The sequence below is a fragment of the Heptranchias perlo genome, chromosome 17, assembly GCF_035084215.1.
Source record: "Heptranchias perlo isolate sHepPer1 chromosome 17, sHepPer1.hap1, whole genome shotgun sequence".
Lineage (NCBI taxonomy): Eukaryota > Metazoa > Chordata > Chondrichthyes > Hexanchiformes > Hexanchidae > Heptranchias > Heptranchias perlo.
In genome coordinates, this window is record NC_090341.1 from 26,596,560 (window position 1) to 26,622,019 (window position 25,460).

At 41.3% G+C, this 25,460-nt stretch overlaps 2 protein-coding genes across 3 annotated transcripts in view; one reads left to right on the top strand and one right to left on the bottom strand.

The window, feature by feature from the left end:
- Window positions 1–1,491: 1,491 nt before the first annotated feature.
- hesx1 (HESX homeobox 1) lies at window positions 1,492–17,139 on the bottom strand. 2 transcript variants are annotated; one of them, XM_067998760.1, is made up of 4 exons: window positions 17,045–17,139; window positions 3,987–4,183; window positions 3,009–3,110; window positions 1,492–2,896 (listed from the first exon to the last, which is right to left on the bottom strand). In XM_067998760.1, the coding sequence occupies exons 1-4, from the start codon at window positions 17,133–17,135 to the stop codon at window positions 2,774–2,776; spliced, it is 513 nt and encodes a 170-aa protein (XP_067854861.1). In that variant the 5' UTR covers window positions 17,136–17,139; the 3' UTR covers window positions 1,492–2,773. The 2 variants fall into 2 exon arrangements, with proteins under 2 accessions (XP_067854861.1, XP_067854862.1); XM_067998761.1 differs by lacking the exon at window positions 17,045–17,139 and adding an exon at window positions 4,470–4,681.
- Window positions 17,140–17,218: 79 nt separating this feature from the next.
- appl1 (adaptor protein, phosphotyrosine interaction, PH domain and leucine zipper containing 1) overlaps window positions 17,219–25,460 on the top strand; it is a 42,726-nt gene continuing 34,484 nt past the window's right edge. The window contains exons 1-2 of the mRNA XM_067998762.1: window positions 17,219–17,385; window positions 21,127–21,225. Coding sequence (XP_067854863.1) covers window positions 17,332–17,385; window positions 21,127–21,225 — 153 coding nt within the window. The 5' untranslated portion in view covers window positions 17,219–17,331. The remainder of the gene's footprint in view (window positions 17,386–21,126; window positions 21,226–25,460) is intronic.

Sequence of the window (25,460 nt, forward strand, 5' to 3'; positions counted from 1 at the left end):
TGAGACCTAAAATAAAAAGCAATAGGCTGGTGCTTTGGTGGGAAAGTTAGGTCATCAAAAGCTTAATTGAAAATTTGGGTTTTAAGGTGACTTTTGAAAATGGAGAGAAGCGATAACCTTCCAGAGCATGGAACCAAAAGGTGGCTAAAGGCTCTGCTACCAATAGTGGAAAGAGGGGAGAAATGCATAGAAGTTCAGAGTTGGAGGATTGAAAAGTGCAGGAGGCAATGCAAAGCTGAAGGAGTTTGCAAAGATAGGGTGGAGAGAGTTGATGGAGGATTTTCAAGATGAGAAGGATTTTTAGTTCAATGAATTGGAGGAGGAAAAGGGGAAAAACAGCACTGGTGATCTGCAAGCAGGACTAGATATGGATAGGTACTTGTGTTTTGAATGAGTTGGAACTTGGGAGACATTGGATAAATCTGTTCCAAAAGGTGGTAAAAGTGTAAAGGTTTCAGCAGCAGTAGGAGTGAGGTACGAAAGGTGGTGAGCAACATGGATAGGATGTAGGGTTTGAAATTCTACTGAGTTGATCAGGATGCCAACGTAAATAGGGCTATGTGAAAGAGTGTCTGCAAAAGAGGATGAAATTGTGGCAAGGGAATTGAATTTATGGCAAAGGCCAAAAAAGATAGCTTCTGTCACCCCAATATTTAATTGGAGGAAATTCTGACATCCACAACTGGTCAGTCAGGCAGTTTGACAGCAAGGGTGGGCAATAGGTAAAGTGAGCAGCTTTCTTCCTACCCTGAAAACACCAACTCATGCTGGGGTACAGTTACAGAGCACCATCTGGCCACCAATATTTTGCACATGTGGCCGTTCTTCACGTGATGAACCTAAAAAGTGTATAGCAGTAGGTTATATCATCATTGAGGGCATCACACCGGAGCCTAATCCTATTTTCACAACATCTAAATAGGTGGACTTTGCAACCGGAGTAATTGGATAGCAATCAGGTGCAGGAACCCCAGATAATTTGCCCCTCCCCCCATTCATCCCAGAGCATAAAAGGCCAATTGTAGTATCCAACCAAATAAAGTAATCTCAGTCAGCACATACTGGGAATCAACCCTGGGTCCTGGCATGTATGGTTTAAAAGAACACAGGCTGATGCCTTTATTCACATCAATGGGAAGCAGTAATCTGCTTGTAGCGACCTACATTTCCCTGTTAAAATTACGGTATTTTAGCCATGTAGAAATAGGCAACTTGCATTTATGAAGACAGCCATTGGGGAAACCCCCATCACTGACTCTTTGAAACTAACTCTTTAGCAGAAATTCTTTGGAAAGTTTCTCAGCATTGATGCAACACATTCCTAGAATGTACTGCACAAAGGAAGAATGAAGTCCCACAACAGTGCTACAAACAGGATCTCTCCATAGCACAGCAGCACCAGATCACTACTCTCATTTGCTTGCGCCTCCACAAATCTTAAGGTATAAAGCATCTGGTTTATGGACATTAATCTGACAACTACTGCTACTGTGATGTGACAGTTGCTGCAATATCCTTTATTTTAAATATGCTCAAAAGACAAAAATAAGTACATGATTTGCATCACACAGATGTTTTGACAGGCAATACTTGGTATTACATATACAACAATACTGACAGAAGCCAAGAACCCTTTTAATCTTGCTTTGTAAAACTATTCACACCATCTAAAACTTTTGCAAATGGAACAAAGTGGTTCAGTGCATTTACATTAGTTTCCAATCTTAGATTATGTAAATAGCATAGCTGCACATTTAATAGTTCTTATCCAAAAATCTTATATTCTATTCTACAATACACAAATTATCCAGTAAGTACAATTGAACTACTAGTTCCACCAAAATGCTATTCAGGGTCTTGCTACAGAAAAAGTTTTTACTTTTTATATAGGCTTTGTGGCTGTTAAAAGGTCATTTTAAAAGTATGAAGCAATATCAAAGGGCAGCTTCTTATAGTATAATTCATGATTGCCAATTGCTACTTATATACTTATCATCCCTCCCCCTCCCCTGTGAACAGAATAAAAGGGCTAGACTGAACTTTTGAATATAGAAACTAATTAAAAATTCTGCAGACATTTTAGCAACACAGCCCCTGGACAGAAGAGCAGAGAAACACTAGTATAAATGAGTACAATTTGAATAGCACCGTACATTTATATAGCGCCTTTCACAACCTCAGGACATCCCAAAGCGCTTTACAGCCAATGATGTACATTTGAAGTGTAGTCAATGTTGTAATGTAGGGAAACGTGACAGCCAATGTGCGCACAGCAAGGTCCCACAAACAGCAATGAATATGTGACCAGATAATGTGTTTTCCCACTCTGCTTAAAAGGAAGTAAAATCAATTTTGTAATTTTAAAAAAAGTTAACTCCTTGCTAGAGCACAATTCCAGATACTGGCTGCCTTCCAGCATACTGCCAAAGGGACATTATTCATATCTAAGCCTGGACAATAGCTGAGCTATTCAACTTTGAAGCATCACAACAACCTGATTCTGCTCAAATCTAGTAGCCACACATGAGCATTTCCAGCAGGAATCACTAAACTGCAATCAAACACAAGAGCCATGGCCAATTATTTCCCTCCCTAACCCAGGGATGCTGAACTGTAACATCCTTACTGCTGCCCTAGTTGTAATCACTAACTCAGCACACAGAATCAAAGCTTCAGCCTCCCCGGTCTGCATGGCTCAAGCTACAAAATGGAGCATCAAGGAATGGCCGAGAAGATTTTTTTTGTAAAATGGTGCTCTTTCATGGCCTAGTTCCTATAGCTTTGAGCCTGTTTTCTGTTTTTGTACACCTGAACTTATTAGTGCATTTTTCACCATCAAAAATTGAGATTCACGATGAGATCTTTTCAGCTTTGCACGACGATTCTGGAACCAGATCTGAAATATCAAGGGATCAAAATGAGTGCTTATTTATTTTAGCAACTATGTAAGCAATCTAAAAAATTGTTCTGCTTTGAGTCTATTAATATTGTACTTTCCAGGTCATTACCTGAATTCGGTCTTCATCTAGAGCCAATTTCTGAGCAAGTTCTTCACGAACATCAATCCCTGGGTAACAATTCAGCTGAAATTCTTCTTCCAATACTTGAATCTGAGAAAGTGATTCAAATAAAATGCATCAATCCAGACCTATGTTTAATATTGAATCTGATCACATTTAGGGGACAAATTTATAGTAAACAAAAATTGAAGGGAAGGTTAGGGGGAAAAAATGACATGGTGGCTAGAAGAGAGAATTCTCTGCCACATTGTTGAAGCAGGGTTCTTTTAATTAAATAACTGAAGAGGGAACATTAAAAAAGGTATGGAGAACAAGTCAGAGTGGAGGATTAGACTTAGTGACACATGGAAAAAGATCAGTACAGACTTGATAACCAAATAGCCTATTTCTGTGCTGCATGAAGTCCCATTGTTGTTTCCTCCTTTCCCCATCTCCAAACTTCCCCCTCCTTGTTACTTTTCTGTGTTGGGATACAGTTTTTTAATGTTGCAGGAGAGCAGGCAGCAAGGTTTGTTAGGTGAAAGGCTTCTAGATAAAAGGCGCCTTTTGCTTTTTTTTAAATGCCTAATATTCACTACGGGTCGATTCTCTTCAATAGAGCTGCTCCCATCAAATATACCAGCTGGTTACAATAATTGAAAGAAAGCAACTTTTCATTCAATTAACTTGCTTAAAATTATACATCAAATAATGTTAAGATACTTTGGTTACTTTCCGGCTTATGACTATTAAAGACAGTGGCAGTAGGAGATGCAACATAATTGTATAATGACGGATGTAAACACCGGAGCCTGTAATTATGCAGATTCAATACACAACAAATTATAGTTTTGAGTTTTAAAAATGGGTATTAGAACGGCCTCGCAAGCATTTTGATTTTGAATAAACGCAAGTTGCGTGTCTTTTTAAAAAAAATTAACGCTGCCGTGCTTTCGTGCCGGGTATTTTAAGAAATCGCCAGATTACCTGGCTCCTGCTGAAAGCAGTCCTGGGTCTTCTACCTCGGAACCAACAGCAGTTTGGTCGATAAGAGAAGCGGTCCTCGCTCCGCTCGTCTGACTCGGTGCAACACATGTCGCGGTCGTTCCCCTTCCCTTCCTTCACTGTAGTAGACGGATCACAGGATCTCCCAGAGGAGTCTGGACACGAGTTCCCTGGAAAAGCTAAGAGGGCAAAATATGTTCAGCGCTTGAAAAGATTACATTACAATAAAAAAAAGTGCTGTTATTCTTTGCGTATTCAGATAGTACCTTTTGATGCAATAAGTGAGTCGGTTCAGTGGGGAAATCGGGAATAAAGAGGGACTCTATTACAGAAACGAACCCATAGAAGAGAATGCATTATAAGGGTAGGTTCAGAACAGATGTTTTTACATTTATGGTACGTAGCTGTACAAAGACAAATCAGCGTTTGAATTAACTTGTGACCACTGTTCTACACACATTTTACCTGTAACGCTAAGCACATCAGCCCACGGGCGATGGGGGGCTCTAATTCGAGCCGTCTCCTCACTCCTCTCCAGCCCCAAAATACTTTCAATAGTGAATGAACATTTTGAAGCTTTTCTCTCCGACGCCTTCCAAGTTTCTGCCAGTTGAGAGTGGGCTTTCACCGCACCAGCACAGGGATGAGCACTAGCCATTATCCTCCCTCCACTTTCGATCCCAATTCGGCCCAGCCCGCTCCCGTCCCACATATTAGTAGAGATTTTCTACGTCATTAATTAAAATTGTGTAGTTAGAAAGTTTTAGCATCTGAATGAAGGAATGAACAGCCCCCCACATGGAAAGCATGAGGCGATAATTGTTTATTTGTTGGCAAGTAATTAGCACCTAATGGGAACAACGAGGGGGCCACCCAGAGGGAGGAGGTAGTGTTATCTTCCGAAAACAGCTAACATAACTTTGTTCCAAATCCTTTAAAACCTACATTTGGAGCAGTTTACTTATTTTAAAGCACAACCAAGAAAGAAAATCAATTTGCAGTTCTGATTGCAAAATAGGAAAGAGAAGGAAACTCTTCATCCAAAGGGTAATCTCATTTAGGCGAATGTCTTTCACAGGAGTAAAGTAAGCTCTTAATACTATTAGGATAATCCTGATGAATATTCTGATATTTTTTTATATGCATATGCAATGTTGCATTCGGAATGACGAGAAAACAAAAGTACAGAGCAGAAGGCACGCTGCGGTGGGTTGCAAACGTTGTTAAAACTCAGTGTAATTGTTCTCCATCTGCCCGGATTAGTTCACGGGAACAATCACCGTCTGACTTTAAATACATAACGACTTTGTTTATTTACTCCTTTTAAATATTAAGTGATTCGGGGACACTTATTCCAGAATTGCCATAATCTTTAGGAAATTAACGAATTATGGTGTAATTAACATAAATCAGGGAAAAATTCAATGTTCTAAAGACAATCAATTGCAGAGAAACGAAAGCCAAAAGATTTGCCATGTGGATATTAGTTTCCTGAACGTCAATATTTTAAAATTAAACTTTCTCTTCCCCCCCCCCCCATTTTCAGCCTATTTCGCTGAGTGTAAACTTTATGCTGCACATAAGGCGACTGTAGTTTAAAACCTTCATTTCTGTATTTTCGCCTTTCTCTGCTAATTGAGTTACAGCAGAAGTATACAATGGAGTTATGTGTCCGTTCACTACAATCACAGCTCTGCCATTTGCTATCGAGTTCAGCGCCACCCAAACGGTCTTCTACCGCCACCTTGCAGCATCAGGCTCGACCAACCTTTTCCACCGCAGACTGAAAAAGCCCAACAAGTGTCTGCCGAGCCGAGCAGTCCTGTAATTCGAAGTAACTTCTTAAGTCGCGCAACATGAGCGAAAACAACAACATTTGTAAAGTGCTCTCTTGTTCCAAATTTACACAAAGAAAAAATAATCTTTCAATGATTTGGTGGATTAAAGCACAAATTTCGTGGTACCGAGCCACATGGATCAAGAGTCTCCAATCGCTGTCGAGTTAGTGCATCGCAATTGGGGCATCTGCAGGGTTATACTGGCTAATGGATGGCACAGGGAATCCTGTTCGTTATCTAGTGCCTCCTGCTAGAAAATGCCAACTGTTAATCAAGGTCAAATAGTCTAACTCCTCCAGTTTCACCCTACCCGAAATACTCCCAAGCGTCTACCGTTATTTTAAAGCAACTGCACGTGTGGTTGGTGCAATTGTCTGGCTGCAGACTCCACCTTTGCAATTAAGGCTTAGCCACGTACCAGGAGAACCAAAATAATAGGTCTGCTGTACTAATACTGGCAGTATTAGTACATTAGGCAAAAAACAACTTTAACATAGGAAAATGCCTCAAGATGCTTCACAGGAGCGTAGTCAGTCAAAAATTGACATCGAGCCATTAGGACAGATGACCAAAGCCTTGGTCTAAGAAGTAGATTTTAAGGAGCATCTCAAAAAGGAGGAGAGATTGGCAGAGAGGTTTAGGAAGGGAATTCCAGAGCTTCGGGTCTAAATGGTGGGGCAAAAGAAGTGGGGGATGCACAAGAGGCCAGAGTTGGAGGAATGCAGAGTTCTCGGAGGGTTGTAGGGCTGGAGGAGGTTACCAAGATAGGGAGGGGTGAGGCCATGGAGGGATTTGAACACGAGTTTGAGAATTTTAAAAATGGTGCACAATGCAGGTCAGCGAGCACAGGGGTGATGGGTGAATGGGATGTGGTGTGAGTTAGGATATGGGCAGCAGAGTGTTGGATGAGATCTAGTTTATGGAGGGTGGAAAATGGGAGGCCAGCCAGGACAGCATTGGAATAGTGACTCATCGTAGGTTATAGTTCTATGGGAGATGGTGATTATTTTTCATAAGAGATTCTGGACAGTGCATAGTCATCACAGTAATAATACTGTCCAGACTCAACCCAGAGATCAGTTGGTGTACGTGCATATATGCATGCACGTGCACCAAAAGTTGTCAGAAAGAAAGTTTGTACCCTATATCATTAGGTTTAGAGTAGCTATGGAAAAGGACAAAGAGCAATCAAATGAGAAAACACTCAACTGGTGGGCTAGGTGGGCTAATTTCAGTGAGCTGAAAGGGTATCTGGCCCAGTTGAATTGGAATTAAAGATAGGCAGGTAAAACAGTAAATGAACAATGGGAGGCCTTCAAAGAGATAGTTTGGGTACAGTCTAGACATTCCCACAAGGTGAAAGGGAGGGCATCCAAAGATAGAACTCCCTGGATGTTAAAGATATAGAGATTAAAATGAAACAGAAAAAGGAGGCTTATGATAAATGTCAGGCTCATAATACAGTAGAGAACCAAGCTTATTACAAAATGTACAGAGGAGAACTGAAAAAGGAAACAAGAGGGGCAAAGAGAGTGTATGAAAATAGATTAGCAGTAACATAAAAGGGGACCAAAAAGTCTTTTATAAATAATAAAAAGGATAGTCAAAAGGAGGGGTGGGGCCAGGTAGGGACCAAAAAAGGAGATCAAGGCAGAGGGCATAGCTGAGGTACTAAATGAACACTTAGCATCTGTCTTCACTAAAGAAGAGGATGTTGCTAATGTCACAGTAAAGATGGAGGTAGTGGAGGAATTGGATAGGATAAAAATAAAGGAGGTACTTAAAAGGTTGGCAGTGCTCAAAAGTAGAACAGTCACCCGGTCCGGATGGGATGAATCCTAGGTTGCTGAGGGAAGCAAGGGGTGAGATAGCGGAGGCTCTGACAACAATCGACCAATCCTCCTTAGATATAAGAGTGGTGCCAGAAGACTGGAGGATTGCAAATGTTACACCCTTACTCAAAAAGGGAGGGATAAATCCAGCAACTACAAGCCAGTCAGCCTAACGTCAGTGGTGGGGAAAACTTTGAGACAATAATCAGACAAAATTAATAATCAGTTGGAAAAATGGGTTAATAAATGACAGCTAGCACAGATTTGTTAAAGGCAAATTGTGTCTGTCTAACTTGATTGAGTTCTTTGATGAAGTAACAGAGAGGGTTGATGTATACTTTCAAAAGGCATTTCTCCTCACCCCTCCCTATCTCGGTAACTTCCTCCAGCCATACAACCTGCCGAGATCGCTGTGCTCCTCCAATTCTTGCCTCTTGCATCCCCAATTTTAAACCGCTCCACCATTGGCGGCCATGCCTTCAGCTGCCTAGGCCCTAAGCTCTGGAATTCCCTCCTTAAACCTCTCTGCCTCCTCCTTTAAGATGCTCCTTCAAACCTACCTCTTTGACCAAGCTTTTGGTCATCTGTCCTAATACCTCCGAATGTGTCGCAGTCTGAAATTTTATTTGATAACGCTCCTGTGAAGTGCCTTGGACATATTACGTTAAAGGCGCTATATAAATGCGAATTGTTTTGTTGGATAAAGTACCACGTAATAGACTTATTAGCAAGATAAAGGGGCAGTGACAACATGGATACGAAATTGGCTAAGGGACAGAAAGCAGAGAGTAGTGGTGAACGGTTGTTTTTCAGACTGGAGGGAAGTTTGCTGTGGTGTCCCCCAGGGGTCGGTATTAGGACTACTGCTCTTTTTGATACATATTAATGACCTGAACTTGAATATACAAGGCATAATTTCAAAGCTTGCAGATGTCACAAAATTCAGAAATGTAATAAACAGTGAGGAGGATAGTAACAGACTTCAGGAGGATATAGACAGACTGGTGAAAATCGGCAGACACATAGCAGATGAAATCTAAGAGAAGTGAGAAGTGATGCATTTTGATAGGAAGAATGGGGAGCGGCAATATAAACTAAATCGTACAATTTTAAAGGGGGTATAGAAACAGAGAGCTGAGGTGTACGTACACAAAACTTTGAAGGTGGCAGGACAAGTTGAGAAGGCTGTAAAAAAAGCAAATGGGATCCTTGGTTTTATAAACAGAGGTATAGTGTACAAAAGCAAGGAAGTTATACTAAAACCTTTATAAATCATTGGTTAGGCCCCAAGCTGAAGTAGTGTGTCCAATTGTGGGCACCACACTTTAGGAAGAATGTCAAGGCCTTGGAGAGGGTGCAGAGGAGATTTATTAGAATGGTACCAGTGATGCGGGACATCAGCTACGTGGGGAGACTAGAGAAGTTAGGGTTACATCAAAGTCTACAGCACAGAAACAGGCCATTTGGCCCAACTGGTTTATGTGGGTGTTCATGCTCCACATGAGCCTCCTCCCTCCCTACTTCATCTAATCCTATCTGCATACCCTTCTATTCCTTTCTCCCTCATGTGCCTATCTAAATTCCTCTTAAATGCTTCAATGCTATTTGCCTCACCTACTCCTAATGGTAGCGCATTCCACATTCTTACCACTCTTTGGATAAAGAAGTTTCCCTTGAATTCCCTATTGGATTTATTACTGACTACCTTACATTGATGACATCTAGTTTTGGACTCCCTCACAAGTGGAAACATTTTCTCTACGTTTACCCTATCAAACCCTATTATCTTAGAGGGAAGAGCTGCACCTGTTTAGTCTTTCCTGATAAGTATATCCTCTCAGTTCTGGTATCATCCTTATGAATTTTTTTGCACCTTCTCCAATGCCTCTATATCCTTTTTATAACGTGGAGATCAGAACTGTGTACAGCACGCCAAGTGTGGTCTAACCAAGGTTCTACACAAATTCATCATAACTTCTCTGCTTTTCAATTCTATCCCTCTAAAAATGAATCCCAGTGCTTGGTTTGCCTTTTTTAAAAAAAAAAATGGCCTTATTAATCTGCGTCGTTACTTTGTGATCTCTCTGGTCCTCTACCCCATTTAGACTATTATCCAAGCAGTATGTGGCCTCCTTATTCTTTCTACCAAAATGCACCACCTCATACTTATCAATATTGAAATTCATTGCCAATTACAAGCCCATTCTGCAAGTTTATTAATGCATTTTGACACATTCTTCCTTTTGTATTAACTACATCCCCCAATTTGGTGTCATCTGCAAATTTTGAAATTGTACTCTGATTCCCGAGTCCAAATCGTTAACGTAAATTGTGAACAACAGTAGTCCCAGCACTGATCCCTGTGGAACACCACTTCCCACCTTTTGCCAGTCTGAGTGGCTACCCTTAACCCCTACTCTGTTTTCTGTCTTGTTGCCAGCTTACTATCTATTTTACTACCTGTCCCGACTCCACATGCTCTGACCTTAGTCATGAGTCTACAAGGTGGTACCTTATCGAAGGCCTTTTCAAAATCCGATTACCCCAATCCACTTTTTCTGCCACTTCTTCAAAAGAATTCAATAAGGTTGGTCAAGCATGACTTTCCCTTCTGAAATCCATGCTGACTATTCTTATTTTCATTTTCTAGATGTTTTTCTATTACATCTTTGAGTAAAGATTCCATTAACTTTCCTACCGCTGACGTTAAGCTAACAGATCTATAGTTCCCTGGACTTGTTCTTTCTCCCTTTTTAAATATAGGAATAACATTAGCTGTCCCCCAGTCCTTTGGCACTATTCCCTTTTCTAATTAATATATATAGTGCATCTATTTATCTTTTAATATGCATGGATACAATCCATCCGGACATGGGGTCTTATCCTCTCTGAGTTTGATTAGTTATCCCCCCCCCACTTTCCATCTTAAACGTCTTTATATCTTTTTAAATCTCTTCTTCCACTGTCATACCTACCTTGTTAGTCTTCCTGGTAAATATTGAGGCAAAGTAGCTATTCAATATTTCTGCCATTTCACTGTCATTTCCAAAGAGTTTATCATGCGTATCCCTTAGTGGCCCTATCCCTATCCTGATTTTTCTTGTTATTTATGCGTCTGTAGGATACTTTACTACTACTTTTTATATTCCTTGGTAATTTAATTTCATAGTTCCCCTTCGCTTTCCTAATTGTTTTTTGACATCCTTCCTAACCTCTTCATATTCCCTTTTGTCATCCTCTCCTTTATTGTCTCTGTAATTAGAGTATGCTTTTTCCTTCAGTTTCAATTTTACCCTTATCTCTTTATTCATCCATGGTGTTTCATTATTGGGTAGTTTTTTTTAAAAAAAAGGATATATATCTCCTGAACTCTACTGATCAATGATTTAAATATTTCCCACTGCTGTTCTCGGTCAACATTTTTTCCAGTTTACTTTCCCTAGTTCCATTCTCATTCCCTCAAAATTAGCTTTTTTTCCCCCAATTACTTTGGTCTTTCTCAATCATTATTTTAAACCTTATTATGTTATGATCGCTATTGCCTAGGTGTTCCCCTACGCTTACTTCTCTTATCTGCTCCGGTTCATTTCCTGTTACTAGAAACATAGAAAATAGGAACAGGAGTAGGCAATTCAGCCCTTCGAGCCTGCTCTACCATTCAATATGATCATGGCTGATCCTCTATCTCAATACCATATTCCCACTCTCTCCCCATACCCCTTGATGCCTTTTGTGTCTAGAAATCTATCTAGCTCCTTCTTAAATATATTCAGTGACTTAGCCTCCACAGCCTTCTGTGGTAGAGAATTCCACAGGTTTACCACCCTCTGAATGAAGAAATTTCTCCTCATCTCAGTCCTAAATGTCCTTCCCCGTATCCTGAGACTATGACCCCTCGTTCTGGACCCCCCCCAGCCAGGGGAAACATTCTCCCTGCATCCAGTCTGTCTAGCCCTGTCAGAATTTTATATGTTTCAATGAGATCCCCTCTCATTCTTCTAAACTCGAGTGAATACAAGCCGAGTCGACCCAATCTCTCCTCATTCGACAGTCCTGCCATCCCAGGAATCAGTCTGGTGAACCTTCGCTGCACTCCCTCTATGGTAAGAATATCCTCTTAGGTAAGGAGACCAAAACGGCACACAATACTCCTGGTGTGGTCTCACCTCGATCCAGTGATTCCTCTCTCGTTGGGCTTCTCTCATACTGAGAAAGAAAGGAGTCCTGTATAGTCTGTAAAAACTCCATTCCCCATCCCTTCTTGCCAGTTTATTTGGGGGTAGTTGAAATCGCTTGAGTTTTAAAAAAAAATTGAATAATAATAATTTCATAGATTTGCCTACATATTTTTTCCTCCACTATTAGGTGGTCTGCAGAATGGTCTGCAGAATATACCGATTAACATGATCAATCCCTTCTTAGCCTTTGTCTCAATCCATATGGATTCTTTTTCTCTTATGTCCCTTTTTTCTATTGCCATTATGTTGTCTCTAATTAGTACAGCTACTCACTCCACACTCACCCCCTTCTTCCTTCCCTATCCTTTCTAAATGCATTATGTCCTGCAATACATAACTGTCAGTCCTGTTCCTTACGTAGCCATGTTTCAGTTATCCCAACGACAGCTGGCTCCTCGCTACGAATTATTGCCTCCAGTCCCCCCATTTTGTTTTGGATGATGTGCACATTGCTGTACAGGCAATTTAATTTGTTTTTAATAATTGTTCCCTTCACTTTATTTTTAACATTCAATGTTCCATAACTGTATTTGTTCCCTGACAGTTTATACTATGCTTGTTCCTTATCTAGGCCTGACCTTTTCTCTCATCAAGTCAATGGGAATCAGGGGGAAAACTCTCCAGTGGCTGGAGTCATACCTAGCACAAAGGAAGATGGTAGTGGTTGTTGGAGGCCAATCATCTCAGCCCCAGGACATTGCTGCAGGAGTTCCTCAGGGCAGTGTCCTAGGCCCAACCATCTTCAGCTGCTTCATCAATGACCTTCCCTCCATCATAAGGTCAGAAATGGGGATGTTCGCTGATGACTGTATAGTGTTCAGTTCCATTCGCAACCCCTCAAATAATGAAGCAGTCCGAGCCCGCATGCAGCAAGACCTGGACAACATCCATGCTTGGGCTCATAAGTGGCAAGTAACATTTGCGCCAGATAAGTGCCAGGCAATGACCATCTCCAACAAGAGAGTCTAACCACCTCCCCTTGACATTCAATGGCATTACCATCACCGAATCCCCCACCATCAACATCCTGGGGGTCACCATTGACCAGAAACTTAACTGGACCAGCCATATAAATACTGTGGCTACGAGAGCAGGTCAGAGGCTGAGTATTCTGCGGCGAGTGACTCACCTCCTGACTCCCCAAAGCCTTTCCACCATCTACAAGGCACAAGTCAGGAGTGTGATGGAATACTCTCCACTTGCTTGGATGAGTGCAGCTCCAACAACACTCAAGAAGCTCGACACCATCCAAGATAAAGCAGCCCGCTTGATTGGCACCCCATCCACCACCCTAAACATTCACTCCCTTCACCACCGGCGCACTGTGGCTGCAGTGTGTACCATCCACAGGTTGCACTGCAGCAACTCGCCAAGGCTTCTTCGACAGCACCTCCCAAACCTGCGACCTCTACCACCTAGAAGGACAAGAGCAGCAGGCACATGGGAACACCACCACCTGCACGTTCCCCTCCAAGTCACACACCATCCCGACTTGGAAATATATCGCCGTTCCTTCATTGTCGCTGGGTCAAAATCCTGGAACTCCCTTCCTAACAGCACTGTGGGAGAACAGTCACCACATGGACTGCAGCGGTTCAAGGCGGCGGCTCACCACTACCTTCGAGGGCAATTAGGGATGGGCAATAAATGCCGGCCTCGCCAGCGATACCCACATCCCGTGAACGAATAAAAAAAAAAATCTTGTATTTCTTTTATCTTCAGACTTGTTATTTTCACCAGATCCCTTCTAACAACCTACGGGTTGTTCTCATCAGACCGGAGAAGGTTAAGGGGAGATTTAAGAGGCTTTCAAAATCATGAAGGGCTTTGATAGAGTAAATAAGGAGAAACTGTTTCCAGTGTGTCAGTAACCAGAGGACACAGATTTAAGGTAACTGGCAAAGAACCAGAGGCGAGATAAGGAGAAATGTTTTTATGCAGCGAGTTGATGATGATCTGGAACGCACTGCCTGAAAGGGTGGTGGACGCAGATTCAATAATAACTTTCAAAAGGCCCTCAGCTGCTACTGAAACCCACATCGATGCCTTTGTTACCTCTATATTTGACTATTCCAATGCTCTCCTAGCCAGCCTCCCATCTTCTACCCTCTGTAAACTTGAGCTCATCCAAAACTCTGCTGACCGTATCCTAACTCACACCAAGTCCCCTTCACCCGTGCTCACTGACCTAAATTGGCTCCCAGTTTGGGAATGCCTTGATTTTAAAATTCTCATCCTGGTTTTCAAATCCCTCCAAGGCCTCGCCCCTTCCTATTTCTGTAACCTCTTCCAACCCTTTGAGATCTCTGCGCTCCTCCAATTCTTGTTTCTTGTGCATCCCCGATTTTTGCAGGGCTATGGGGAACAGGCAGGGGAGTGGGACTAATTGGATAGCTCTTTCAAAAAGCACAATGGGCCAAATGGCTTCCTTTTGTGTTGTATCATTCTATGATTCTAGCTATTATTTCCCTCAGCTTACGATAAAGTGACCAATTTTAGCACTGTTGGCCCCCCACCTCCAACAATTGCCCTAACTGACATCAAACTTGGGATCTTAATTTTTTTTCCCCGCATAGTGCATTAATCCACCAAATCATTTGGTGTTTGAGATTCAATTGCTTGGGTTTCAATCCAATTTATATCTGGGAAGGTTCTTTAAGCACCACTTGGCCAGGATGCAAGGAAAAAAAAAACTATGTCCCACATGCAATCTCCATCTTGCCTCTCTCTACCACCTTTCTGGTTTTTCTGTTTAACGGATACCATGGCCAATGCTCCTTTAGCATTGTTCTTCCTTAGCTGTAAAATATAGCATTCTACATGGTATTTCTTCTGCTTATATTCTTGCTGTTGCAGTTGAGACACACACAATCTAACTCAGTTTACTATGACTTCAAATTGTGAAACTCTACTTCCTTGAGTATTTTCTTCATTCTACAATCAGGCTTTTAAAATTCCAAGCTTGTCATTACTTTCAAATTTCTCATCTTCTCTACTCTTTTCAAACTGAGTGGTGCCTGCAGTATCAACCTTGATCCTTTGCCTAGATTTCCCCCCCAAAAATCTCACCCACCTATCTTGAGAATGGAAAAAGTGCATTCTTAAGCTCTTATGTCAATGCACAACATAGCTTTCACCTCTAGTTTTGGAGGAAGCAATGGAATCAGTCAGGATTCAACTCATACATGCCAAACATCAGCATTTTCAACTGACTTAGTATTTTGGGAACCTGCTTTGTGTTTGCTGACAAAAATCTGTATGGCTGAAATACAAGCAGAATTGAATACTTAAGATCCAATTGCTTTACACCCTTAATTCTTCTGAAAATGGGCCTGTCAATTAATTATGTTCGAAGCAACAATACTGTTTTGGCCCATGGCAACAGTCCCGATTCTGATAACTTTTACTTTAGTGACACATAAGTACTGATTTATCCTGGTCCTGTAAGTTGTCATTATAAATCATCATACAACCAAATTCTATTATTAATATAATGGGAAGGTAAACATGTATTGTTAGTAATCTTATGTTTGTTTAAAATTTCAGTGGCTACAAAGCAGGGAATTGCAGCAGCAACTGATAACCATCACAAACTAAAATGCATAATCTAAATTAAACAGTTGTCAGGTTGGCTCAATAATAGCACTTTCACCTGTGAATCAGAAGGTACACATTCTCCAGGATTTGAGCAATCTAAACTGACAGCACAATGCAGTACTGAGGAAATGTTACATTGTCAGAGGATCAGGCGTTATACCAGGCCTGTCTTCCTATTCAAGAGGACAAAGATGCCACGGCACTTTTTCCAAAAAAAGCAAGGAGTCCCAATGTCCTGGTCAACATTCATCGCTCAACTAACACCACTAAAACCGATTAACTAGTAGTTATCTCATTGTTGTGCGCAAAGTGGCTGCCACTTGTGCATAAAAAACAACAGTAACTACATTTCAATAATTCATTGGTTGTGAAATGCTTTGGGATGTCTTCAGGAAATGAAAAGCATTCTATAAATGCAAGTTCTAATGTATCCTATTCCATGCAATAGTTATTAAACAAGAGCAAGAGTGCACAGCAGACGTGACAATAGAATCTGGTTATATGATGTTTTACCATGTCCTCTCTAACTTACCATTATAAATCAGTACTTAAATATCACCAAATAAAGAGTGTAAAACTTAGATTGTCAACTGCAGGACAGAGGGAACTATATACACCTAAAGCTATTACCCTGTGCAGCAAAACCTTACAAAACATTGAAACCCTCAAACAACTCTTTCCCTTACACTGCAAAATAAAGAATGATTAAGATACCCACAAAATAAATTGCTGAAGCTCTGCAACTCCAGCTATTGGAACCATCCTTTAATGGGATATAGTGTGTCCATTTTGCTGCTCATCATACCACATGGGAAAAGTCCTGGTACTTGTTATCTACTTAAAAAGGGGTCAAATACACACTTGTCACTTATTCGATAACGGACTAGTGATTACCATAGAAAGTTACGGCACAAGAGGAGGCCATTCGGTCCATCGTGTCCGTGCCGGTCGAAAAAGAGCTATCCAGCTTAATCCCACTTTCCAGCACTTGGTCCGTAGCCCTGTAGGTTAAGGTGAAGGGCACAGAGGAGGGAAAAGAGGAAGTAAGCAGCATCTCTTTGGGGTTGAGTTGGCTCCGAAATAAAATGTACGACAATAAGATACAAGGACAATCGATTATACATTATAAGCTTGGTAATCTGATAATTGAGCCAAGTACGTCCACAGGGCATTGCTGATGACTGACGAACAGGCTTGTATTACAGATGGGGCCTGGTGGGGGAGACCCATCAGTAAGAGTTCTTCTTGTTTGGCTGTAAATAGCCCTACAAACCAGTGCACCAACGTGTAGGGTGGTCCTGGCTGTACAAGTAGCAGCAGCAAGTTTATCTGTGCTGATAAACTCCGCGGTTTTAACGATAAACTCCAGCAAAACCGCCGCACACACTTCGTTGTCGCCCAGGTTTGAGCTCTTTCCATTTGCACATACACTTTCTAGAGGTGGGTATATTGGGGGAGGAGGTGACCCCCACGTTGAGAATGCACTTTATATGGGACTAGCAAATTCAATTTGTGCAGAGGTTTTCGACACTTACGCATAATGATAGGCGTCCACACAAAAACAAAGCGGCCTGCCCTGTGGCCCCAGACTCTCGCCTCTCCCCCAATAACCCACAACTGCTCCATCCTACGCCGGAAGCTAACTTTGAGTGACACTGAAATCAGCCAATCAGCTGATTCCGTTAACGCAGACGCTTAGCCAATGGCGGTGGTGTTTCCGCTCGCGGGAGAGGGGTGGGTGGTGTTGTGACGTTCCAGCTCTCGATGCTTCGTCGCCTCCGACTTGCAGCGAAGGGTCGTGATTTCTTCTGAGGCCTGAGAGATGCCCGGGATCGAGAAACTGCCGATCGAGGAGACTCTGGAAGACAGTCCGCAGGTACAAGCAGCGAGTCGGATACGAGGCCGAGCTCCGGCCTAGGCTGACTGCTGGCACTTGTGGTGGTGTCAGTGTGTCGATCCAGCAGCCGCTGAGACGCCAAGCTGTACGGATCATAGGCTGAGCAGCTTAGGCACTGGCCGATTAACGTGTTAATGTTAATCGGAGTAAACAATGTTAAAACTGAGGGATGAACTGATTAAAGTCACTCGTTTTATGACGGACAGGTAAATACCTGGGTAATTACAGGTAATACCTGGGGTGAAATTTACTGGGATTAGTGTTTGATTCGTGAAGACAAACATCAGCGAGACTTAGGACTGGTTTAGAGGGGCATTTACCTTACTCAGTAAATCTAAAGCAAACATTTACCTGAATGATCTTTGGACAATACTTCAACCTTTTATCTGTTTAGCGTGCTACAAGAGGACGCCCATGAGCTACTGTTTACTGCAATAGTTAGCTATGGCTCAATGGTAGCACTCTCGCCTCTGAATCAGAAGGTTGTAGAGACTTGAGCACAAAATCTAGGCTGACACTCTGGTCTTTCGGATGCGACGATAAAGTGAGATCCCCATCTGCACTTTCAGGTGCATATGGACGATGCCATGGCACTATTTCAAAGAAGAGCAGGGGAGTTCAACCTGGTGCCCTGGGCAATATTTATCCCTCAATCAACATCACCAAAAATAGATTATCTGGCATTTATCTCATTGCTGTTTGCGGGAGCATTCAAATGGCTGCTGTGTTTCCTACATTACAACAGGTAACTGCACTTCAAAAGTACTTCATGGGCTATAAAGTGCTTTGGGATGTCCTGAGGTCATAAAAGGCACTATATAAATGCAAGTCTTACTGTAGTAAGCAACAGTAGAAGTACATATTTGTGTTGTAAGGAAGACTTCAGCTAACAGTTGAGCAGTTCAGATACATGAACTGTTGAATTGTGTATTTGTTGTGTAGTATTTTGAATAGTCTTAAAAGTTTACTTTTTATTGCTACTATTTTTTTTAAATCCTCAATTTTCTCTCAAGATACGGACTCCTTGCAAATGGTAAGATTTCACATGTTGGGTATCATGCAGTATCTTACCAAAGTCACCTTCATTCATGAGAGTTCAGATATAGGATGTCAACAGACAATTTTTCTAAGGGGAGGAAAGAGCATCACAGTCAAAGGTTGTCCTGTCCTTGCCCAACATCCATGTGTGTACCCAATTCTCACAAAAGGGTACACACCTGAAATATTAACTTGTTTATTCTCTACTGGTGCTGACTGACCAGCTTAGTATTTCCTGCATTTCTGTTTTTGTTCCATGTGTGCACAGGGGCTGCTGGCTAGCTATTGGGAGCAGGAAACACAGCCAGTTTTTCCTCCTTAACCTAGGGCAAGTTGAAACCAATTGTAGTGCCCTCATTGGCACCCTGGCTGAGACTAGCTAGCTCAGTACAGATCAGAGATCAAACATGGAATCTGTCTGGTCTGTGTGGCTCAGTAATTCACTGGATAAGCTTGCTGAGGCATGGGTGCAAGCTAACTGCTCTTTATCTTTTTCTATTTCTCCCCCCCCCCCCCAACCAAATTGCACACTTATTGAATTTTACAGTGTTTAAATTCACATACATATTTGATGAATCTATTGTACATTTAATTTCCCAGTGCTTACGGGGCAGGGTGTGTATGTGAAAAGAACACATTGCTCCACTAAGGCTGATTGGTATGACTGTGCCAATGCAGGGAGTAATTCATTCTTCATCTATGGGGTGTAGCGTTGTCAGGGAGCAGGACGTCTTGGCTGCAAAATCATATTCGGAATTGTTATCCTTGCCTATCTGGGCCATTCTGCTATATTCATTGAAAATTTAGCTTTTTAAAACACCTCAGATTCAGCAGCTGCACACTAATTGATTTCCAAAGACTTTATGCATCTATTTACCTTTTTTTTTTATTCGTTCATGGGATATGGGTGTCGCTGGCGAGGCCAGCATTTATTGCCCATCCCTAATTGCCCTTGAGAAGGTGGTGGTGAGCCACCTTCTTGAACAACTGAGTGGCTTGCTATGCCATTTCAGAGGGCGATTAAGAATCAAACACACTGCTGTGGGTCTGGAGTCACACATAGTCCAGACCGGGTAAGGACGGCAGGTTTCCTTCCCTAAAGGACATCAGTGAACCAGATGGGTTTTTACTACAATCCGGTAGTTTCATGGCCACCATTACTGATACTAGTTTTTTTTTAATTCCAGATTTTATTTAATTAATTGAATTTAAATTCCCCAGCTGCCGTGGCGGGATTTGAACTCATGACTCTGGATTATTAGTCCAGGCCTCTGGATTACTAGTCCAGTAACATAACCACTATGCTACTGTACCTGATACACTGATTGACCATATGTATTTAATTTTATGTTTACAGGGAATAAGGGAATCTACCTATACTGGGAAAGTTAATCCAAACTGACCAATTAACTAAACTAAACTAATCAGACTTTATAGCATGTCCTGTATGCATATTTCAAAATACTGTGCATGAATACAAGATTTTCCTGATAATCATCTGAATGTTTGAGCTGAGCCACCCCACATTTAACAGTGCAAAGTAATGAATGAGCGTTCACTCAAGTCTCACCCTTGGATCAATCTATTTCTTGCAGATAGTATGTACATGTTAAAGTATGTGGGCAAGGCACACTGAGTTTCCTGTACAAGCAGAATTTGCAGCGTCTACAGTCTGTCACATATAATAACTTGACAATAGTGTGACATGGCTTTGTAATCCTCCATTGCAATGTAGCTCACTGGAGTTTATCACACTTACGTTAGATATGACATTGATTTCGAATGTCTTTCTCCTCTGCGTACCCCTTTTACAATTACTAAATTGCTTCCATTAACAGTAAGCGTTAGAACGGCTGTATTGGCCAGCAATGCCGAAAGTACATTTTTGGCCTTACTGGTGGGTTGAGTGGTCAGCAAATTCTGCTGCTGTGAGCTAGTCATATTTGCTACTACTGGCATTTTGAGGCATGGAGCGAAAGTTTTCCAAGAAGGTTTCAATGCCTTAGATGGCAAGAGCCCTGCCATCAGAGGCATCCTAGTTGTATAATAGAGGACATATGAACCATGGGAAAGAAAGGGGAAAAAAATGCATTTATATTGCCTTTCACAGCCCCAGGACGTCCCAAAGCACTGTACCTTTGATGTATAGTCTTTGTTGTAATGTAGGCAATATGGCTGCCAATTTGCACACAAGCTACCACAAACAGCAATGGAATAAATGACCAGATCATCTGTTTTAGAAATTGGTTGAGGAATAAATGTTAGCCAGGACACACTGAGAACTCTCCTGCTCTTCTTCGAATAGTGCTTTGGAATCTTTTATGTCCACCTGAGAGGGCAGCTTGGTTTAACATCGCAACTGAAAAATGGCGCCTCTGACAGTGCAGCACTCCATTCAATTCAAAAAAGATGTGAATTAAACCAGTTCTAGAGCTGAAGAATTAGCTAGTAGTGGTTCTAAGATCCTGGTCCTCACCTTTAAATCCCTGCATAGTCTTGCTCTACTGCTGGAGATCGTGCATGTATGGTTTACTAAATCAAACAATTCACTTACACTGTTACTACTGCATGTGATGGGGATACATCAAGTGTATGAGTATTAACCTATGCAAGTTAAAACTTCAAAAGACATTAGGAAATGTCCGTTTGGCAAACTTACCTTTATTTTCTAATTTTGGACAGACGCGCTCGCTTCTGGGAGTGTTTGAAGAAGATGCTGCTGCGGTCTCAAATTATACCAGCCAGCTTTACAGTGCCATGAAGCGGATTTATGATGCACAGGTATAGTTCCAAGTTATCAGACTAGGTCATCTGTTACAGGAGATCAGCATGGAATGAAATGTGTATACTAGACTAGAATGGCAACTTTACATTCCATAAAATTACTCCTTTGTACAATCACTATTTTCAAAGTCAAATACCTTGAATTGTTGGCTTTATGGATGTTCTTACCTGATTCCAAACCTACAGTCTCCTTTCTTTCTCTTTCCTTTTTTATTGTTACATCTACTCATTATCACACCCCATACTCATGCCAGAGTAGATTGCAGGCTACAAAATCCTCATTACATCCCTCATTACTCAGTAGCAGATGAGTTTCCTGAGTGGTGAAGTGTTTGATTTTTCATCAGTAGTTAATGTGCCTTCTATCAACTTGCTGACAAATGGACACAAATGTGTAGAACTAATAATATTGGTGCTACAGCAAAATCAACAACAACTTGCATTTATTTAGTGCTTTTAATGTGGCACAAATATCCCAAAGGGTTTCACAGAGGAGAAAATGGATGCGATATTAGGCGGGGTAACCAAAAGCTTGGTCAAAGAGGTAGGTTTTAAGTAAGGTCTTAAAGGGGGATGAGGGAGGTGGAGAGGCAGGGGGGTTTAGAGACAGATTTCCAGAGTGTGGTGACACAGTTCATCAATGTACTGCAGAGCTCAGAACCTAACTTTGGTCTATGAGAAGTAATCTAATCTCAGTTTGGATAGCAGCAGCACTTCAACAATTGGCTCCAACATCCCTGGACTCAGAAGTGGTTCTGAGTAACCTGTGGTGGAAAGTGCTGTGTGGACAGGAGTTGGCACAGCTACGATGCCTGTTCATCATCAAATAGCCAGCTGATGCTCACCATTAGTGATCAGGAGTAAGAACTTGAATTTTCCCCTCTAGCTAGGAGAAATTGAAACCAGTTGAAGTGTTCTGGCTAATCAGTAATCAGCACACACCAGGTCCCACTTCAGAGACCTGAGCACATAATATAGGCTGACACTTCACACCTAGGACGTTCCATTTTCTTCAGTTTATTATACCATACTATGAAGTGCCTTTACCCACTGAGTCATTGGAAATACAATAGGGTAGATTTACCCTCCTATCCTGAAGACATCAGCTCCTTGCTGGGGTATGGTGCCAGGTACCTTCTGATGCTTCATCAAAGTGAAAATTCATGCGTGAACGCTGACAATGGGTGTTGTCAGGCTATTGAGAATGGGGGCATCAGAGCCGAACCCAATTTGCTGTCACCTGAGGTCCACATACTGGCAGATTTTCTTCTCCGTAACAGGGGCAGGGAGGTCAATTCTAGCACCACTATCACCACCTCAGCTGTGATTAGCTACAGTGGTGATCTTACCTAGGAATCTAGGACCTTCTGTGGTCTGTGTGACTCAGTTAGTCACTGGATAAACTCACTGAGCCGTTGGAGGAGCAAGGTTAGATCACTTAAGTGGAAGTTGCATGGTTAACTTTCAAATTTCTAAGCTCAAAACACAAATGCCTAAAAAGTGTGTGTAGCCCACATGAACTAGGGATGCTAGTGTGCACTTACCACTAATTTGTGCAACATTGTGTGTTGTTTGAAGCAAAAAAAAATAGTACACAAGTGAATAGAATAACCAACATTATCAAGTTTGTAAATACTGAGCTGAAAGCAGGCAACCAAAACGGCATAAAGCTGGTTTGTTATTTTGACAAATTCTGCCTAAAGAATGTTTAAAAAAAGTGGAGGGCATGCTTAGGACATAAGCATGTATTTTTTAAACTATGTATATTTTTCTTAAAAAGACACAAAGGGAATGGGCTAATTGTCCATTATCTGGGCTGGCTGCATGCTTCCAGAACATGCAGTTTAACAAAGCAGCTGTACTGGTCGAGGTTTGATTACCTTTTAGAAATTATTTAAATATCCAGTGCAAAATTCAATACTAAATGTTTACAGCGGTATTAATGCAACAGTTATACCTCAGGTACCATCAGAGTAATACAAATGGGCAACAGTTACATGCCCACTTCATCACAATGGAATTGGAAAAAATAGCTCTGTACAGATGTACTTATCTGCACTTGCAGTGCATTGCTTGCCATTTTCCAAATGTTTCTCAAAATGTTAAATGTTGTTAAAGACCTACCTGTTATGCCAATACTTTCCTAACATTAAAATTGTAGGAGGTCCAGCAGGCTACCTGAGAGATTTTTAAAAGTTTGTGTTGCAGTGGTTGCAGTTATATCGCAGTCATTGTGAAACCTGAACAGTGAGACTCCAATTTCTTGAGGTGGTCTTGCTTCCAAAGCCAAAACCCAAAATTCCACTTATTCAGCTGCACATTTTGAACTTTCTGCATGCTGCAGCAATTCAAACTGAGCAGCATAAGTGCCTTCATAAGAGCTTTGTAGCAAGTATTTTAGTGAAATGGTTGGCCATATGTACAGTATGTAGCTATATATCCAACATCTTTGGGAATTGTTTTTTTTTTATTAGCACAGCAACAGTCTCCCAATTTGCTATCTGGCAAACAAAACAGGTTTTTGCACTTTGCTATATAGTTCTAACTACTAGCAACATTTTTGATTCTTGGTTTTAAATATCAAGGAATGTAGAGGAAAAAAGTTGAAATAACAGCCAGTCAGTACACTGCATTGAATTTCATTGTGTGTACATAAATTGCTTATGTGATTTTACTCTTGTTCTGAATATTTTGTGAGGGAAAAATCCAGGTGATGTCTTATCCCTAAAATGTTATGGGACAAGTAATAAGAAAAATACTAGTAAAAGTAGTAGTGTGAGAAGAGGCAGGCAGTAGAGGAATAACCACATGCACATATTTACTACCTGTAATGAGAATTTGGACTCCTATGATCTGATGGGAACTGCACTATGAAAATTGTTGATCACTGGATCGCTCAGTAAGTTTAAAGCTTCCACAGTGATGTAGTTGGCAAAGACATTGCTCAATGTAACACTAAGCTATACAGACTGGAAAAAATCTGGTTTGATTCTAATTCTGTGCTGAGCTAGCTGATCTCAGCAAGGACAACATTTGGGGTGCTGCAATTAGCCTTGGATATGGCAGGAAAAAAATTAACTATGGGTCCCCACTGGAAAATATGCATGTGTGTTAGGAATATAGGAAAATGAGTAGGCCATTCAGCCCCTCGAGCCTGTTCTGCCATTCAATGAGATCATGGCTGATCTGTATCCTAATTCTATCTATCCGCCTTGGCTCCATATCCCTTAATACCAGAGCAAAAATCTGTCGATCTCAGATTTAAAATTATTAATTGAGCTAGCACCTACTGCTTTTTGTGGGAGTGTTTTTCACACTTCTACCACCCTTGTGTGAAGAAGTGTTTCCTAACTTCTCTCCTGAATGCCTGGCTCTGATTTTAAGGCTATGTCCCCTTGTCCTAGACTTCTCCACCAGCAGAAAAAGTCTCTATCAATTGCTTTCAAAATCCTAAAAATCTCAATCAAATCACCCCTTAACCTTCTATATTATAGTGATTACAAGCCTTATTTATGTAATCTCTCTTTATAATCTAATCCCTGGAGCCCCAGTAACATTTTGGTGAATCTGCGCTGCACAACTTTCTAAGGTGTGGTGCCCAGAACTGTACACAGTTCTCCAGATGCAGTCTAACCAGGGCTTTGTATAGGTGCAGTAAAACATCCTCCCCTTTATATTCTAGCCCTCTAGTTCTAAAGACTAACATCCCATTAGGCTTTTTGATTTTTTTTGTACCTGACTACTACATTTTAGTAATCTGTGTACATGAACCCCTAAATCTCTTTGGACCTCCACTGTTCCTAGTTTTTCACCATTTAAAAAATACTTGGATCGATCCTTTTTTGGTCCAAAATGGATGATCTCACACTTACCTGCTTTGAAATCCACCTGCCACATTTTTGCCCACTCACTTAATCTATCAATATCGCTTTGTAATTTTATGCTCCCGTCTACACTACTTACTATGCCACCAATCTTTGTCATTGGCAAACTTGGATATATGGCTCTCTATTGTGTTATCTAAGTCATTAATAAATATAGTGAATAGTTGAGGCCCCAGCACAGATCCTTGTGGGATACCACTAATCACTTCCTTCCAATTCGAGTACATCCCCATTATTCCTACTCTGTCTTTACCGCCTAACCAGGCCAATAATTTGCCTTCAATTCCATGAGCTTCAATTTTAGCTAACAGTCTCTTATGTGGAACTTTATCGACTGTCTTCTGGAAT